The sequence below is a fragment of the Paralichthys olivaceus genome, chromosome 19 (assembly GCF_024713975.1).
Source record: "Paralichthys olivaceus isolate ysfri-2021 chromosome 19, ASM2471397v2, whole genome shotgun sequence".
Lineage (NCBI taxonomy): Eukaryota > Metazoa > Chordata > Actinopteri > Pleuronectiformes > Paralichthyidae > Paralichthys > Paralichthys olivaceus.
The window spans coordinates 4,096,676-4,116,558 of NC_091111.1; the positions used below are offsets into that span (position 1 = coordinate 4,096,676).

Sequence of the window (19,883 nt, forward strand, 5' to 3'; positions counted from 1 at the left end):
GGATCATTACATCATGGCAGGAGCCAGTTGATGATCAGAGTTTCTAGATTCAACTGAGACATTTAAATGAGCAGAGAAATCATGAGAGATTTTGCACAGTTTTGAGCTCAGAGAATATTTCCTTTTACATATCATTGTACTTAAGTTGCTGCAACAACCATAGACAAATCCTTTGCTAAACTAAAAATAGCAACGCCACAATTAAAATGACACTGTTCCAATTAAAAGCATATACAGACATATACACAGGATATACACATAACAAACACATCAAGCACTGTGACACACATCATGGCTTGAAAATAACACACAATGCACAGCCCGCACAGGGACGGCACCTGAAAAAACAAATCATGCTTGCACTATTTGTAAATATGCTTTATTCTATTTTCTGTATAAAGCTATTTGCTGCTATTTTTCATGCTTATATTTCTTTATATTTTTACACTAGACTGGTGAGAGAAGCCTCATACAATTTCATTTTACCTGAGTATAATGACAACATACAAGCGACAGGCATCTGCTGTCTGACGGCCTGAAGGAGAGCACACAATTTGATTAGACAAATATCCATGGAAAGTTAAAGGGCTCTGTGCCTGTGCTAACCACTCTAGCTCACATGGAGACATGTCAACAATGCACATGTTCGTTGAACACAAAGCCTGTATGTCATTGTTTCCCATAAGATAGCCCCACCCCAACACATACACATGCACACACACTGTCCAGTGAAACCCAGTCTCTCTGACCTATGTGCCCACTTACCTTCACTCTAATACTGGTGTGCGCCTATGTGCCAGGAAGCACAGTCGGATTTTCGTTCGCTAATTCTTGCAAAGATGTGTTAATCATCTGTGTACAGCCAAGGTAAGAGCTCTTCATCTCTGTGTTTTCATCTCTGTGACATATGCGATTATTATTTGAACTAGAGGGAATTAAGATACTAATGCAACACCATGGAAACATGATTTTTTAAACTTTTGTAACAACCACCCCACTAATTCCTGTCATCCTCATTGTTAGGATGTTATGGAGGTTATGTTTTCCCCTGTCCATTTGTTTGTTTGTGAGAAATATATTGTATTTCCACGAGACAAGGATGTCGTATGGGTCAAGGAAGAAGCCATTTGGTGTAGCTTCGCATCAGGGGACAGATTGAAATTACAATAATTCATTTAGGGACCTGAGTGAGTGAAATTTGGTGCAGCTTGATTGAATTAAAGGGGACTGTCGGGCCTTGGTGGGTCTAAGGGTCATTCTAGTTACTGCATGTAAAACCCTCACCCTTGTGGCCAAGTCAAAACCGAATCCATTTTTTTCCTTTCAAAACGTAAAACTAAGCATACTAGTCCTGTTCCACCAGCCAAGCAACAGAGAACGAAGTGATCAGATTAATGTAGCCTGCATGGATACTTCTCCCCTCAAAGAATAAGTGGCCGTCTGTGCAGATTTAGAGGAAGCAATTATGCGATTTATTTGAAATGGAGAACTGGTTCTGAAGAATGTTTTGCTCGGTCTGTGAAAATCTTTTGATCCTGGAAATAGAAAACTGAGGTAATGTGTAATTCAATGAAATACAGTAAAATGAGTAAATCAGAGCAGAGATGAACATAACTTTTGATCTTAAAACTTTACTTATATGAAGTATGTAAAGTTTATAATGTCGTCATCTTGTAATTCAAACAAAATAACAGTGTATAAAGAACACACCAACACCTCTAACTGTGAACAATAATGGTCAAGCTTTACATATAATTCAAATATCATATAATTACATTGTATTATTATAATTTAATTAGAATTATTTTTTTTTTTTTAAATGGTATGGTACTATGTAACATATAATTTAAATATAGATTATTATTATTATGTGTAATATTTCCCCACAATAATTTAAGGGACCTGGCATGACCCTGTATGTATTTGTTTACATACAAGCAGCCAAGTGTACATAAATATGTACATGTACATTTGTCAGACAAGGTTGAACACTTCATTGATCCGCTCGTCTGTGGTTCCTCCTCCGCTGCCTCACTTGGGTGAAACGTTAACAGGGAAGCCTGCAGATTTGTTGCCATTGAAAAGTAGGGCAGTTGCATGGTGTAAAGACAACCAGCCTAACTTTGTTCATTACTTTGCCATGCAAACACAAAATACTTCAAGGCGCCACTTCTCAGATGCTTTGGTGTGACTTCCTGCTCGGGATGGCTCTGCCAGCAAGCATCCTCCGTTTTCATTGGAAAACTACATAACATTACTGACTGACTTCACTGATAGGGAAAGTTTCCATTGTTCAATAACCACAACATAACATTGGCTAAAATGAGGTTGGCAAGGACTCTACCACATTAGCAGGCCCTGAACAGTATGCCACCAGTGAACAGGAGTGAACAGTACGCAGTGAAAACCACCAGCTCCTTGTTTGTGTTCACATACATCTTATGTGTTTGTGTATTTGTGAGGGTATGCATTGTCATTCTCATCTGACATGTTTTTCCCCAGGAAAAGATAATGTTTTCCAGAGTGTGTCTGTTTCTGATTGGAGCTGTGTACATCTACTATCAGGTAAATATGCTTCTCAGTCTGGGTTTTATACTTCAAGACAGAAATGTAACCAAGTGAATGTTTTTAATATACCCACTGTAATTATATCTTTATGCTCTATTATTACATTTTTGTTCAATCAATTGATTCTTGCATGTATAATAACATTAATTCACTGAATATTAAAAAGAAAAAAAAGAAAACCTGGTATTTGCTGTAGAGCCTCTGTAGCCATTTTTCCTCTGCAGGCGTATAAACATGTAAACATTTTAATCTGACATAAGACTGAATCATGACAGCAAGTACAAGTCTGTTATTTGCCTGTTTGTGTCGTTGCAGGTCAATGCAGCAGGTGAGTCATTTGGCAACATTGTCCTACATTCAATAACATATAAACTAATCACTTAATAATTATATTACAATAAATATGACAATTTGCAGCATTTCCCACAGAATTAATTCAGTCTAAGGCAGAAACAGTTGTGCAAGTGCATGTGCATGAAGGTCACCCTTATGCACAACATTTTTTTAGGCCGTTTTCAGACATTTGGCGACAGAGTTTACCAGTAGTCTGCCTTTCACACACCCAAGGGAGGCTTTCTGCATAGACGCATCAAATCCTTCACATATAAGCGGCCCGTCTCTGTAAATGATGGGATAGAAAAATCCTAGCTCCCCCACTGAGAAAACTGGCAAACTTTGACTCTGTAATAATAAAGCAACCTCTACTTTTATTTAACCTCCTCTGTCATCCATAACAGTGCATCGGTTTGCAGGCAGTTTAAAGTTAAATAAACTTCTGTCACAGTCATCCCGAGCTAAGTTAGAAAGCTCTTATGTACATACAAAAGTCCTAATGTCTGTTTTTAAAAGGCAGTTGTGCTTTTGTTGTTGCATCAGTACTCATTTTTCTGTTTAATACAAAATAATAAGAATTTTATATTTTTATAAACAGTATAGGGCTACATTCTCTTATGTTTCATTTTAAGCTCAACTGTGTTGCTATACATCCAATAAGATAAAACACATAAATCTGTTATTTTGTAGAAGAAATCTTCATTGGTGACCTGGTAGTGGAGAGTAACTTCACGCTGACACAGCAGCAGCTCTCACTTTCGAACGTTGATGTCCATGTGAACATAAGCAATCTCACAACGGTGACGATCGTACAAACCGAGCTGGTCTCAGGTATCTTGCAGGAGCACTTTCTTCTTTCTGTGGTCAATTCACACTGTGAAGGGGGAAATACAGGAAGTTCAATAAAGATGCTACAATTTGTTTGATTTATTTCACATCCATACAAACTGGTTTCATGAAATATATTTGAATTATTAAGATTTCTTATATGTAGCATCACTAAAGTCGGTGAGTCGGTGGTGCGCATCTTGTCGCAAATGTCAGCTGGTTAATCCGCCGGCCACCCCAAAAGTGCCGTTGCGCCCTCTTCCCTTGATTGAGGTACCTTTTGAGAGAATGGGCATGGACCTCATCGGGCCATTAGACCGGAGCACTGGCAAATAACATGTCTCCCTCATCTAGTTAACACTCAGCTCTGCGCTAGCTCTGTGTTGACCAACCTATTAGGAGTTAATGCATGTGAAAATATCAGACAGGAAAATAAAGGAAAATTAGCTTTGAAGTATTGCAGATACAGAATGCTCTAATGTTTTTGCAGAATAGCTGCTACAACATAGTACAACCATTTATACAATGTAGGCATACACAGCACTTGGTTAGGTTTGGAGAAAATCTAACCACAGATGGGACTTATGATGCAAACCCAGACTGTCAAAGTCTTTTATTGTGTGTCTGAATACATCTATGGGAAATACAATCTTTGCCATCACTGCATAATTATTGTTCAATGTAATTTGTTGAAGACCAGGTCAATGTTGAAAACTAACTTTGTTCCCAAAGTTGGCTACATCCTTTTATTTAGACAAAGGACACTTCTTTATTAAAAAGACTGTTTTATATGAAATTATTACCGTATATATTTCAAAAAAAATTCGGAATCCAACATAATGAGGAGAACATCTGCCTAATATGTTTCTTGATCAGCTGATTTTCATTTATTAAATCCAAACATACCTACAGTCACAGTAACCTGGGATAATTCATATTTTGGTTATTACATTTAATGTTGCAAAAAATACTTACGATTTCAAGCCAAGTTGAGGGTTTAAAAAATCTGATGATTGTGCTCCACTTTCTAGAATGCATTTCGACTGGTGCCGATTCCAGTTGCAATTGCTCTGGTGGGTACAGTTGGAGCAACGACGTGTGCTACGGCTTCGGATGTTGCAACAATACAGCATGCACACAAAATGTGTCCCATATCACACCACTCTGCATTCCCAAAGTCCAAGGTACCAATCATGATATGTGACCTCATATTTGTAGTATTTTTACTACTACTATACTGTATACATTACTGTAGAGAGTAGAAATAAACCAATGATAATATTTTCAATCTACAGTTTACCTCAATGGATCTGTTACACTGAATGTGCCCTGGGATAATACAAAAATTGCAGAGGTAAATTTTGCTCATGTGACAGATTTATAATACCAGAGGATGTTTGTCTCTAAAAACCACAAGTCAGATATACATGATTTAACACTCTGTCTTTTCAAAGCTGGAAACTGCCTTCAGATCTAAAGTGAATGGTGTTGAGTCCCTGAAGATAACTGACCACAGGTATTGCGCCTTGCTCTGAAAATATTTTTTAATGAAACACAAAACAACTTCCATATCATTACCCAAATGGACACTTTGGTATGTCATTAACCAATATCTTTATGAATCATTTCCAAATCCTAAAGCCAAAGCAACCGTACTGACTTCGAGGCAGTCATCAGCGTCAAACTAAATACCTCTGTTCTTCAAAACTTGGTGACTGAGCTGGAAGGGCGTCTCTCGGCTAAAGTTTGGATCCACACTGTAGGTCAGTGAAAAAGCAATACAGTTTATTGTCATTCATTAAGATCACAATGTTGTAGATGATGCCTTTGCATTTTAGCTGTAACCTATAGACTACTATCTATATTTTGCTCAATGAGAAAATAGTATATATGTATAATGTGGCATTCATGCATCAGGAGTAATCCTACCTTTTTTACTTTATTTCTAAAAACCCAGTTAGTGAATCGGGTGTTTTATTGATAACTTGTTCGCTCTAATTTTCTCTTTGCTAAATTTCCTGATGTTCTTACAACCAAAATATCTGTTTTCGCTGTAAACTACGGTGAACAACAATTTCATGTATAGAATAATGAACCGCCTGGGTTGCACTAGGTGCATGGTCAGTGCATGCCTGCTGCATCGCGGATCTGCTGCATCATGTGCACGTCTGTTTGCTGCCTGCCTGCTGCAGGGCTGCTGCATTAGGTGTCTGGTATGACTTTTGTATTTCCTTGTAATAAAAGTAGCCTAGAATAAAATCAAGACGTTGCACACGCACCAATCCAGCATCGACTGTGGCCTGGGCGTTAGCACATTTCTGTGCACTCAATAATTTATGTTACTCAGAAAAAGCAGGTTACACAGCTAATCTGAGAACATTAACATTAACATAACCTGGTGTGGGATTACTCTGCCCACTCCGGGAAAGTACAGGAGGAGAGAATGGCGTTTTCAATGTCTTTATTCTGGTTGCCTCTCCTGGCAACCACACACATATATTTACACGGGTCTCTCAACCCACACACACATCCACACACGTCCGCCCGCTGCTCCGGTCTCAGGACGCCAGCCTACTACAAGAGAGAGCAGAACCAGGTTACCAGCATGCTCTTATTGATTGCCTGATCACCTGATTCTGCACAGCTTTCCGATCACCGGCTGAGCCACTCCTCCCTGTTGTCCAGCAGTTGGTGCCCTAACCATACCCCGCCGCCACACCTGGTAACTGTAAATCTGCATATTAATGCAGGAGGTCAGAATTGGATTCCTCCCTAACCCCTCACCTTATGACAGAAGAATGACTGGGTTTGTCAATTGCATTGTCAATTAAAAGACACATTTCGTGCAAATTTGTTCATGTTTATACTGTGGGAGCAACAAAAAAGGTCAAAGCTTTCAATCATTCACTCATGCATGTGAGTTTGTAATGGTGATTTAATGGTGTCATGGTATGTTGCTCTGGATAAGAGACAGATGAATGAAGGTTCTCACAGAGGGGCTGTATGTGAGATCGCAAATGTCCGTGTGAGAGGCTCCAGACATTCGCTGGAGTTTCTCCTCCTAGAACACTACAAAACGTCAAGTTAATGTCTGAATGTGAAAACACAGCAGGAGATCCTCCGCAGGATTCACCGTGATACGCAAATATGAAGAACAGCAAAGAATACAATTATGTCAGGATGAAAAAGTGATGTCATACATGTTGAAGATACAGAGGAAAAGCTTTTGTTGATGACGGACAATGTTATTTATATATTATTACCTGCTTCTGCCTACTGCACCAGCCCTGACCTGAACACTGCTTTGAACACACCTGAGCGGAGAATCTCCTGCTGTGTTGTTCATGTGTGAAAGGAAAACCCTGGAGAAAGTCTGGAGCCCATTGTGCGGACATTCTCTGGAGTGTATGTCTGAAATCCATTGTATTGCTTTGTATTCATGTTGCCTTCTTCAGGAATGGTCACCATCACATCTCCAGAGGATAGTGTGCGCCAAGATTCGAACGCAACACTGAATTGCACAATTGAGGAGGCACCAACCAGCTCTGCCTGGCACTTTACCAGGAATCACTCGCGCTTGGAGCTCAGCAATGGTAGTGTGGTGACACTGTCAAAATGTAAAACAGTGGGAGGCAAGTCCTGTTTTGAGGTTTTCCTCCAGAGAGTGACTGGCGCCTGGTCAGGCAAGTACAAACATTTCACACTGACATATTTTCCAAGTTGACACTTGATTGAATTAATGCTCTTCTGCAGCAACAACTTGCCTGACATGAGTGTTTTCCAGTGAACATGAAGTTTTGAAGTTCTGATTGACAATGTTGGTTTTGTAATGTGATTGGTGCAATGTCTGTGTGAACAATGGCATTGTACTGAGAAAAAGACTAGCAATATGTTTGGAAAGCTTCCCTGATATACAATTAGTCCAAAGAGAGTGCTCAGTGCTTCTGCCATTTTTCCTCTGTTAAAGGAGTACTGAAGTAGTCTTTCCTCAATCTAGTTGAGGCCCAGTTGGCATATGGATGTGGGCCACTTCAGGCAGTGACGCAGCACAAAATGGTTGTGAGCCTAAATTGGTGGTCTATCCCAAAACAAATGTGGGTCTTTTTTTTGCAAACATGTGGTTCTCTAGGGAGAGTATAATCTGGATGTGAGCCCAAAGTGGCACATGTGGTAAATGTTTAATATGGCCACAATACCTGAACAAAAAAAATTCAAGCCACCTATGGCACTTTTGGTTGAATGAATTATATTGCTATGGCTTACTTGTGGCCCAGATCCTGCAAACAGGAGAGGAACGCCCAAGTGCCATCATTCCTTGCTCTATGTGAACCACATGACAATGTTCGATGTGGACCAAAACAATTTTGCTATGTGGGGGTTAATGGCAGAGGATATTATACCTTGCTAAGCCTTATGTGGCAAGTTGTGATTCGTGACTTTGGGCTATGCAAATAAAGTGTGATTGACTGATTGATAGATTTATTCATTCATTCATTGAAAGCCTAACTTCCTCTTGTTTGTGTGAATAAATGAGAGGACATAAACATAAATGTCTCCTGCACTTGGAAGCAATCAAAATCATTTTCTCTGATTGCATTTTTCATGATTCAGTTTGAGCTCATAATCCATGTCACATTCTGTTTTCAGCCATAGAATGTAATTTACTGATGTGTATCCCACAGGCACATATGAGTGTGGATTGACTATTGGGGCAGTCACACACACAGCCAAGGCACAGTTGAGTGTGGCTCTCCTGCCTGAAGTGATCACCATGAAAATTGATCCACCCGTAGTAGACTGTGCAGTGAACTCTAGCGTTAAAGTCACTGCCACCATCCAAACTAGCACAGAGAGCTTCACTGTTTCGTGGATGCATACAGGAATGGCGCTAATCCAAAAAAAAACCACAAGTAAGACAAACCTACAATATATTTCCTTCTGTGAGCTGCAGCACCAAAATACATGATGATATTAACACAGACTTAAATTCACTTACGGTTAAACGCATGCAAAATCCAGAACCACAAATGGAGCCCTTAAACTAACATTTGTTTTTCGTTGCAGCTTCTGAAGATAACCTGGTCTATTCTGTCAAGTTAAGCGTCTCATGCCAGAAAACGACTGAAGCACAATCTGTTTCTGTCACTTTTAAAAACTCAAAAGGACACAATAAAACAGAACGAGTGGATATCCCAGTCATTTATAGTACGATTATTAAACCTTTACTAGATTTCACCTCATCCAGTTTCTAATTGTCTTTAGTGTAATTTATTTATTAGATTCAATTATTATACTTATTTGATAATTATTTCCTTGAACCATCTAATGATGTGTTCCATTTTTTTCTAGAGGGTTCAAAGGTTTGTGATAAGGAGGAAGAAAAGGATGTGCTTTGGCCAAAAACCCCAGATGGAAGTACAGTGATTAATCAGACATGTGGAGAAGGCAAGGTTGGTAACAAGTCTCGTACTTGTAAGGGCAACACCTGGAAGTCTGTGATCTCCAACTGCATCAGCCAAGAGTTGAAGAAAGTTGAAAATGAAGCAGAGGTAAGGGCAGCTTTATGGCTCATGTAGCACTCAGAAAAGTAAGATCCTGTCAGACGTTTTTGGCTAAATGAATTATTTACATAGTTATCTTTGAATATTATTTATACATTCTTTTTTTTTTGCAGTTATTATAAGTTTTATAAAGTTATACATGCCAAGAACCAATCACTGCTAAGAATGCACACAAGAGGACCTATAAGTTTCTACTTACCGCCTTAATATACAATAATGAGTCTATTGTTCAGCACCTTGTATTACAACTATGCATTAAAGGCTATGTTTATATACTGTATATCAAAACTAGGCGAAAAGCAGATTCTTCCATAAGCCACCATTTTAAACGTTTAGCTCAAAAATGTTAATAACAAAGGCCATGCTACTCTTTGTCAGCAAGATTTAGTGTCAACATAAGCAGCTCGTGTTTCTGTGACAACTTCAGAGGTAACATCATAATATGTATAGATCTTAGTGGTGTCCAGCCAGCTAATGACTGAACCCTTCATTGTTTTGATGGTAATAGCATGGCCTGACTCTGATATCTAGAGTTTTCCATACTAAAATTCAGGTAGTAAATTTGCAATCAGGGAAGAGAAAGAGAAAAGTAAAACTTGCCTAACTTCTTAGTCAATGTGCAAATTGGCAATGAAAGAACCAATGTTGGTTTAACCATGTGCTGGATTATCTTTTAGGATTCTTGGAATAACTAAGAACCTGTAGCAAGTCAAGTTGCCTTGACTATGCCTTTCTGCAGCAAAATGTTTGTACTCAAATGTCATACACTATTTCAGTACTCAAATGTGTTCTTTCTGGTAAAACATTTAAAATGATTTAAAGAGATAAAATGATCCACTATCACCAACAAAATCATTAATTTATGCAAAGGTCCTGTTTGCCAAACTGAAAATACAATTTGAACTATTTTAATATTATAATATTATCGTGTCCTTTTTTTCTATTTTTTATTTTGTATACCAATTTCGCTCTTTAAATGGAAAAAAAAGTTTGAATCTAAAATCCATCTTAAAACCACTCACAGAAATGATGGAATAATACAATTCACAGCTGTTTAGACTCCATTTTCATAAGGTTAAGGTGATGTAATTTGTGTTCTTTTGTAGACTAACATTGAGATATTTTGTTTCTAGATGTTCGAGAAGGGACTAGGGGCTACACCAGAAGCAGCCTTGAATATCTTTGAAGGACTTAAGAACACTACAGTTGCTTCTGAATCCGATGACAACATCGCCCAAGTCCGTGCTTCCGTCAACGTACTAAATGTGATGGCCAAAGCATCTAAATTTACCACCTTGATGGAACCTGTCCTTACTGTAAGTCCCAGGTGGTTGTTACTACTATTACTAAATGATGTCGAGTACTGAGCTCCAGAAACTTCTCAACACAAAGGTCTGGGATCTTTGCTGTTTCCAAAAGTATTAATCATTTCGTTTAGCCTTCCTGAGCAGATAGAGTTGGTCAGTTGTCATGGTGATAGTTGTTTTAACCTCAGTACAAAATTCATGTGATAATAAATGGGGGGGAAAGAAGGTTCCCAGTTCGAATCCCAGCTTGAAATGATATATATAAATAGATGAATAATTAAAATAAAAAAGTCAATAGTTTTTATATATTAAAAAAAACTCTGATTACAGCCTTTACAGTTTCCAGGTGGCTCCACTGGTCAACAAGAGACTCTGCTACTCTGCTCTTTTCTAATCACTCACACAAAAAAATGATCTTGATAAAAACCTGCTGAATTCATCTTTATGAGGTGTCGCTTCTTCTGCAACAATGAAGTTAAATCAATGATATCAGATCATGAATCATGATAAATGTGTGTCTCATAAACTCCAGGGTGAATCAAACAAACACAAAGTAAACCTCAGTGCTGTTCATGTTCTGATAATTCCTGGTTAGTTTTTGCATGTATTGTTAACATGTAAAGTGAGCGTAGATCAGTGGTGGAGTGACGAGGGAGGACATGCGGCACGGTACAAGGATGCTGGACCTATAATTTTAGGAGTGACAGGCCTCTGCTGCAAAATTAAATTAGCAGTAACCCTGCCTACCTAATACTGAACATAGTATGATTTTAAAATACATTTTAATGTCAATTAGAAGTAACAAATACTTTTTTAAAGATTTGTTACAGAGACCCTCCCAGAACTTTGCTGTTGAGGCTTTCAGGGGGTCTCAAGTATCAATCAAGGGGTCTTGGACCCCCAGAGACCCTCTGTATGTCGCACCCAGGTTCTCTCTCTCTCTCTCTCTTTATATGCTAGCTCTGTGATGGGTGTGCCCCACCTCTCACTTAGCTGGAATTGGATCCAGTGCCCCTTGCAACGCTCAAAGTATAAGCCTTAAAGATGGATGAAATGGTTAGATGACAAGTGGTCACAGGTCCAAAGTCCAATAGTGAATGGTTTGAAGATGACACAGATGCCTTTGTTCATGTGAAGGCTGAGAAAAATTGTTTGGGGAAAATCTTTGGGAATCATTCACACAACACAATATCTTAAATTAGATACTTAAGTTGTAGTCGGGTGTCAAGAATCTTACAGCCTTAAAGGAATAGTTCACCAAAAAATGAAAATTCACTCATTATCTACTCACCACTATGCCGATGGAGGGTGGATAAAGTGTTTGAGTCCACAAAACACACAATCATTTAAACCAATGTTTTGGCCTAAATGTCCTCTGATAGCCTCCTCAGACACACCACAGTGTGGCTACGTTCACTCGCATCGCCACTTCTGATAGTGGACATTTAGTGTGATAGTGTAAATGACCTAATTTCGAGTCACATATGCCTGTCGGGTTTGCGGATACTTGGATGACACCACACAAACAGTGTGGAGGCATTTTATGTATTTTTGGTTGTTTTATTATGTCTGAAGAGGCCACCTGGGCTCAAACACTGTTCAGCCCTAAAACTCCTTAAAGTTACAGTGTGTAGATATCACACTTTTTTGTGATATCGAGTGTTGAAATTGCATGTTGCAGCTGAACACCCCTCACCTCACCCTCTCCTTCCAAACATGAAAAAGAACCTGTGGTAGCTTCAGTTTTCATAAAAACTCAAAAGGTGTTTAGTTTGTTTAGTCTGTAGTCTGACTGCAAAAAACATGGCGGCCTCCATAGAGAGAGGACCCCCTTGATGTAAATATAAAGTATTTAAATATAAAGGGTCTTTTCTTGGGTAAAGAAAACTACAATTCATACAATTTAGATGAAATGAACTAATGAAAACATAATGAGGATTATTCTACATTAAATTTCTGCCAATCGATACCTTTCATCTAAATCTTACACACTGGACCTTTAAGTGTTTAGTGGACTCAAACAATTCACTCACCCCCCCATAGGCATAGTGGTGATTAGATAATGAGTTGATTTTTATTTTTCGGTGAACTATCCCTTTCACTAGACCACTCTTGGGGGCACAATAGGTACAAGGAGTGGATGACCAAAATCTCAATCCAATCAACAGAGACTGTTTAGTTAACTGAAATAAAAATCAAAACTACAATTACAAAAAAAACTAAAACTAAATAAAAACTACAATGAACAATGCAAAACTAACTAAAACTAAACTGAACTGCCGATGAATTCAGCTTTGTTTTTCGTTTTCTCCCTCGATTACTGCCTGTCCTGCAGGTGATGGTTAAATAATGAAATTAAAGGACTTGATAAACCATACTTGGTGTCACACATTGTTTCATCCTTTTTCAGCTTCTACAAGTCGAAGCTTTCTCTTAATACCTGGAAAAACTAAAACTAATTAAAAACTAAACTGAAACTAGTCGTTTCCTCAAAATAAAACTAAACTAAAACTACAAAATCACTTGTTGAACTAACTAAAACTAAACTTAAATTAAAAAAAACTGAAAAACTAAATAAAAATAAAAACTAATGAAAATTTCAAAACTATAATAACATAGCTAACAAGTGTGGTGGCATCCATTGCATGTAAACCATCACCATGACAAGTACACAAATTGTGATAAAAGCTTTGTAAAAATGTCAGATATTGCACTGATGTGTCATAGTATGGTCTATGATTGTGTTTGAAATGGCTCACAAACTGACAGAACTCTAAAACTCTACATCATTTCTATGTATGTATCTGTACTGTGATTTAGATTGGTTTAGGTCGATCATTTTGTCTGCCTCTGATATTAGCTCTTGAGCCAACTCCAATTGACTTAGTTTATCCAATGTCTGCCACCTAGAAGGGATTTATTTATATTTATATGCCATATATCATTAGCCATGGCTGGGTACCTTGCTGGGGCTGTTATAACTTTGGATATTCTCCACATTATGGTTGGGTTTAAAATATAACTGATGGACAGCTAACATTGGAAGCCAACATTTTTTAGATAAAAGTGTGCCTGCTTAATGATTTTCTTTAATGATTCTTTTTAAGGATTTTTTAGAGGCAGCAAGCAATATGTTGAACGGATCCTGGCATGAGAGCAACACATCTATTGTCCAGGACTTGTCATCAGGATACCTTAAGTCTGTGGAGGGTCTGGTGAAAAATATCCAAGTGAACAAGACCAGCCATATCAGCAAGCCAAACTTGGACTTCAAAGTCTGCTCAGAAGCGGAGTGTAATTTATCAATGTTTAACGTCAGCGTGGCCCTAAATAACACCAGCAAGTTGAAAACTGTTGCTGTGAAAAATCTGGTGGATAAATTAAATTACCCAATTCAGCAAACATTACTACCTCCGAACAGCATTTTAATAATAGCCACACTAGAGAACAGCAGTATGTCGTCTTTCAATATTACAATGGAGTTCCCTTACAAGCACCTGAACCAAACACCAGTATGTGTCTACTGGAACCACACGAAATGGTCACAAGAAGGTTGCACATTTGAGCCTAGTGACGGTAACAACACAATCTGCAAGTGCAGCCACCTATCTGCATTCTCTGTCCTCATGTCCAAGAACAATACACCTAACCCTGCCCTAGATATCATCACCTATGTGGGCTTGAGTGTGTCCATCTGCTGTCTGCTGATCCTACTCATCATTGAGTCTCTGGTGTGGTCTGCTGTGGTCAAGACTAATCTCTCTCATTTCCGTCACACAGCACTAGTGAACATCGCCACATTCCTCTTGCTCGGCAACTGCAGTTTTTTGGCCTCTGCCTCACCTGAGATTCTCAGTGATGACTGGTGCTTAATTTTGACCATATGCAAACACCTATTTTTTTTGGCCATGTTTGGCTGGATGCTGTGCATGAGCATCATGCTTGTCCACCAGCTCATCTTTGTCTTCAGCCCACTTAGGAAAAGAGTCTTCATGTTGTTCTCCAGCATCGTAGGCTACGCTTGCCCAACTCTCATTGTGGCAATCAGCTATTTGTATTGCAAATACACCAACAAGAACTACCATGATAAAGAAACATGCTGGCTAGTTTTTGAGAAAGTCTTGGAGGGGTCAATGCATGCTTTCCTCCTCCCTGTGGGAACTATTATTTTCATAAATCTTTTTTCCATGATGGTCGTCATTTTAACTCTGATGAAGTCCTCGGTCCCTGATGGCAGCAAGGCGGATGATAAGGAGACAGCTAAGAGCATTATTAAAGTGATGGTCTTCCTAACACCGGTTTTTGGAGTAACATGGGGTATTGGCTTCCTTCAGCTGATGTTAACCGAAGGCCAACTGGGGCATACTATTGCTAGGTACAGTTTCACCATCCTCAATGCTTTCCAGGTAATTTGAACACAGCATACACACCAAACAAACTAGCAATGCAATGATCCACCTTTTCTTACTTAATGCCTGTTCTCCAACTTAGAGTATTGTATCTGATGCTCAATCTGGCACCGGTGCTCTCTTTTCCCCAAATTGAATCTGTATCTGCTGTTAAGTTACCAAGCATATAATGGAGAGGTATGCTGAGGTTACATCCACACCAATGTGTTTTAGTTTTACAACCTGATGTCCACACTACACCACTTTCTGAGCCCAGAAAACATTAACTTTGGGAAACGTTGCTCTTCCAAAAGAAAGCAATTGGCTTTGGCCTCCAGTGGTGAATACAACATGCATGATGAATTACAAACATTGCAAACCTTCAGTTTCAGAAACAGTTTCACCTTGTAGAAAGTCCAAGCACTGTTTATGTGAATGGTCATGTGAGTCTGGACTGAAATTAATAGAGATTGTTTTGATTTTAAAATGTTTAGCAAGTAACTGTTTTTTTAATTTGATCCACCATTGCTTGAGGCACATTTCAAAAAGTCAAACAACCTCCTGCTGTACTTGTTATAGCCCTTTGAGAAAAAAATACATTATTTATTATGAAATATGAAAAGTGTAGTCACTTTGACTTATTTCTCCTCCTACAGGGTTTTTTTGTAATGTTGACAGGGTGTTTTGCAGAGCGAAAGGTAGGTTTATCATTTTTACTTTGACTGTTTATGCTCTATCAATATCAATATGTTCATTGCTTTATAAGAATATACAAAGACTACAACACTGCCTGTGGGTCCAACATAAATGCATTACAGCGCCTGATAAACCTTCCGGATATTAAGATTAGTTGTTATTTGTGTTATTATTAACAGGTGCGAGAAGAACTGTTAAACCGAATGGTAAGTTTGCCAAGACTGTCTATTCATAATTACACCACAAAATGACAGACATGTGCCTCATTTCTCTGTTTGCTTCTACTTTCAGTTTAAAGGAAAACATGACAGCCTGAAGAATTCAACCACATTTACAAAGGACAAATGAAGGCAGAGGTCAGTCTTATGTTGTCATTGATGTCATTTTTTAGCATGACTATAGTTGCAAAAAAAATTACGTCTGTATAGTCATGAAACACTGGACATTCTGACGTAATAATGGCAACAGATTGAAAGTTTAAGGAATCACAAAAGCATTCAAGCAATCATTAGGTTATAAGTCTGTACCAAATTTGATAATCCACACAATTGAGGTGGGAGGGAGCGATACTGTATTCCCACTTCCAAATTTCCTTGTAATATCTTCAATGTTATAAGTTTTAAGATTTTTATTGTTTTATTGTCCCACACAATCATGCACACTGAGCACTACATGCAACATGGAGAAATTTGACCTCTGCATTTAACCCATCCGTGTGAACCCATCTGTGTGAACACAGCACACACGGAACACAATACACACAGTGACCACATGGAGCAGTGGGCAGCCATGAAGGTGCCCGGGGAGCAATTGTGGGGTTCAGTGAATTGCTCAAGGGCACCTCAGCAGTGCCCAGGAGGTGAACTGGCACCTCTCCAACTACCAGTCCACCTTTCATACTTCGGTCCATGCTGGACTTGAGCTGGCCTCCCTCCGGTTCCCAAGCCAAGTCTGTATGGACTGAGCTACTGCCTGTGGCGATGATGTGAAGATGATGAAGGAATCTCCACTGACACCATCTTGCTTGAATAAAAGGTTTATTACAAGAAGTTCAGCATCAATACAAGCACTGCAGTATGCCTGGAGAGAGATTTGGAGCCGATGTGAATCAGTTTACAGCTGAATTTGCACGTTGGCAGTTGCAGTTATCTTCTCCCCCAAGTGTTTCTTTCTTGTTGCAGCATAGACTTTGAGCTCGAATAATGTCAGAGGTAGCACTAGCTATGTGGTGAATCTAAGGGAACTTAGACAAGGAAAGCGACAATGCTAGTTAAGTTTTATGTATTGTATCTCATCCGCCCGTCAGGCTTTGCCAAGTTACGTGAACTGGGTCTGTCAGTTTTGCACCATTTGAGAATAAATGTCATTTCTATGTTTCAGGTGGTGCAGAGAGAAACAGCAACCTACATGTCCATGAAGAGAACATGCCTTAGAGTTTGTTTTGTGGTATATTATAGTTCCTAGACACTTATAAGGTGAAGATGTTTGTTTTGAAAACAGATGTAATTATTAAAGGTCCAGTGTGTAAGATTTAGGTGAAAGGAAACTATTGGCAGACATTTTATGTAAAATAACCCTAGAAATGTTTACACAAGTGTGTTTCATCTAAATCGTATGAATAGTTGTTTTCTTTACCCTCGAATGGGCCCTTTATATTGAAAAACTTTACATTTACATCGGAGGGGGTCCTCTCTATGGAGGTCGCCATTTTTTTCACAGTCGTCCAAACTGGACAAACTAAAACCTTTAAGAGAAGCTACCACAGGTTTCATGTTTGGAATTGGAGGGTGAGGTGAGGGGTGTTCAGCTGCACCATGCAACTTCACCGCTACAAGTCACTAAATTCTACACACTGTACCTTAAAGTGAGGTTTATGATATAACTTGGTGTTTTTAAATGTAAATAGAACAATCTTATTTGAAAGGAAAGCCTGTAGATGTAAGTTTTGTGACATGATAAACATAACCTGTATGCTGTTTGTATAACCACTGTATGTATCTCAAAATTAGTAAGACATAGGAATAAAGACAAGGCACACTAGGCGTGATTTAAATAGTTCATTCCAGTCTTGCATTATTCACAACAGAAATCATTTTGCAGAAAACACCTGATTGCTTTTATCATACAAATAAATCTTTAAATAAACCACATTAATGACATACAAGTGCTGATGCTGTCTACCATAAGGTTTTAAGTCTGACAACTGTGGTTTTTCTCAACAGTCTTTAAAACAGTGGATTCTGGGCTCATTTTGGTTTTAGTCCTTTTCCTGAAATGTTATTATTTTTCCATTTCTTTCATGTGATGAATATATTCATTTTATAAGTGAATCTTATATTAAGTTGCATTTTGCCTGGGGTGGGGGTCTATATTTGTAAAGCCTTGAGATCTGTCTAAATAAAAAAATTAAAAAGGCCCAGGATATATTTTCATATTTCCCTCCAATATTGACTTTGCGTTTACTGTGATGTCACTGCTGAATGATGCAGTGGAGGTATTAGTCCTCCACAGAGTGTTTCACTGAGCTCTCCTGATGACGGTGATGACGGCTGCTGTCAGAACTACTGTCCCGGCTGCCCCGCCAATCAGAGCTCCCAGAATGCCGCTGTGTGTGTTCACTTCCTCACATCTTTTGCCGGTGTAGTAGGTGGTCTGGGTTGTTGCACACCTGAAAAGCAGAAGGCACATACATCTGTTTTGACTGTTTAAAAAATAATACAACGTAAATGCAGGTTTCACATGAATGCACATTCCAGGCTGGTGTTTGCTTTAGCCCACATGTACGAAGCAGTCTCAGCAGGCTAGCAAGAGCAAGTAGGTTGATTGATTCACGTGAGTTTCACAGGACAGTTTGGCAATTTATAAACATGCTCACTTGCTATTTTAAAGGTTGGATGAGAAGATCACTGTCACTAACATAGAGCAGGAGTGATGCACCTAGTTTAGATTTACTCTAGAGGAAAGATTCTGTAGATGTATGACAGTTTCAGCCTGTCAGATTCTTTCTTGGGTGTTGTGGTAAAGAGGTTGTCAATCTACCTAGAAAGGACAAAGATTATTGATACCTGAGTTTAGAAAACTGGAATACCAGCTTCTTTTGAATGCTTGGAATTTGATGTGGCATCCAAAGTTGTTTCCACTGATTTCAGTCTTAGTTTTAAGTTTCAGCTGTGAATAAGCATCTTTCTCTTTGTTAAACGTCAAGACACATAATCATGAAGAATCCATACGAATATAACAATATAACATTTCCAGGCTTGGGCTGAGAAATCCCTTAAAATTATACTTGTAATTTGTATTTGTTTTGTATTCATTTGTATTATTTGGTTGACTGGAGATTTGTTGCTCGACAGAGAAGGAGCTGAAATAAATACTAAGAATTCCCTGCTGTTTGTGTCCACAGGTGAGGACCTGTAATAAAGTATACTTACAGTCTTGGGTTACACTTTATATTGGGAACACATATTAACCATTAACTAGTTGCTTATTAGCATGCATATTAGTCCTGACCTTAAAATTGGCCTTGCAAAGTATGTCAAAGTTTCCCCTAAATGTGATATCTTAAGGTCAGCAGGAGAGAATATCTACAAATTTGGTTCAAACATTCACTTTGATTCAAAGATGAGGTGATTCGATTTTTTTGTGGTTGAAGGTCAAAATGTTGTGAATAGGATATATCAGGAATGCTCAAAGGGAATTTCATTACATCTGGCAAGAACAATCACTTGGACTGAAGGTTACCTGATTAGAAATTGGTGGTCAAAGGTCAGTGTCACGGTGGCTTCACAAAGCATGTTTTTGCCCTCTTGAATGGGATATCTAAAGGCCCCCAAGAAGGAATTTGTTCTACATTTTGACCAATTGTCACTTGGACTCAAACATTAAAGGTACAGTGTGTAGAATTTAGTGATATCTAGTGCTGAAGTTGCATGTTGCAGCTGAACTCCCCTCACCTCACCCTCTCCTTCCAAACATGAAAAAGAACCTGTGGTAGCCTTTAATAATCATAAAAACTCAAAAGGTGTTTAGTTTGTCCAGTCTGGACTAATGAAAAACATGGCGGCCTCCATAGAGAGGACCCCCTCCATGTAAATATAAAGTATTTAAATATAAAGGGCCTTTTCTGAGGAAAAGAAAACTCAATTCATACAATTTAGATGAAATGAACTAGTGAAAACATCATGAAGATTATTCTACATTAA

The 19,883-nt window shown here is 38.6% G+C and overlaps 2 protein-coding genes across 2 annotated transcripts in view; one reads left to right on the plus strand and one right to left on the minus strand.

Annotated features, from left to right (window-relative positions):
• Positions 1-707: 707 nt before the first annotated feature.
• Positions 708-18,096, plus strand: adgrf3b (adhesion G protein-coupled receptor F3b). Its single transcript, XM_069515185.1, has 18 exons — positions 708-867; positions 2,503-2,565; positions 2,884-2,896; positions 3,592-3,732; positions 4,761-4,913; positions 5,025-5,083; positions 5,184-5,245; positions 5,371-5,492; positions 7,185-7,412; positions 8,412-8,639; positions 8,794-8,934; positions 9,079-9,278; positions 10,424-10,606; positions 13,705-15,003; positions 15,642-15,683; positions 15,861-15,887; positions 15,973-16,037; positions 17,062-18,096. Exons 2-17 carry the CDS (start codon positions 2,512-2,514, stop codon positions 16,027-16,029), a joined length of 3,009 nt encoding a protein of 1,002 aa, XP_069371286.1. The 5' UTR covers positions 708-867; positions 2,503-2,511; the 3' UTR covers positions 16,030-16,037; positions 17,062-18,096.
• The window catches only part of mep1a.2 (meprin A, alpha (PABA peptide hydrolase), tandem duplicate 2), a 28,224-nt gene continuing 26,065 nt past the window's right edge, over positions 17,725-19,883 (minus strand). The window contains exon 14 of the mRNA XM_069515186.1: positions 17,725-18,349. Coding sequence (XP_069371287.1) covers positions 18,199-18,349 — 151 coding nt within the window. The 3' untranslated portion in view covers positions 17,725-18,198. The remainder of the gene's footprint in view (positions 18,350-19,883) is intronic.

Coding starts and splice junctions, on each gene's coding strand:
- adgrf3b (XM_069515185.1), top strand. CDS start 2,512: ATGTTTTCCAGAGTGTGTCTGTTTCTGATTGGAGCTGTGTACATCTAC. Junction 5,246..5,370: donor CTGAAGATAACTGACCACAG/GTATTGCGCCTT, acceptor CAAATCCTAAAG/CCAAAGCAACCGTACTGACT. Junction 5,493..7,184: donor AGTTTGGATCCACACTGTAG/GTCAGTGAAAAA, acceptor TGCCTTCTTCAG/GAATGGTCACCATCACATCT.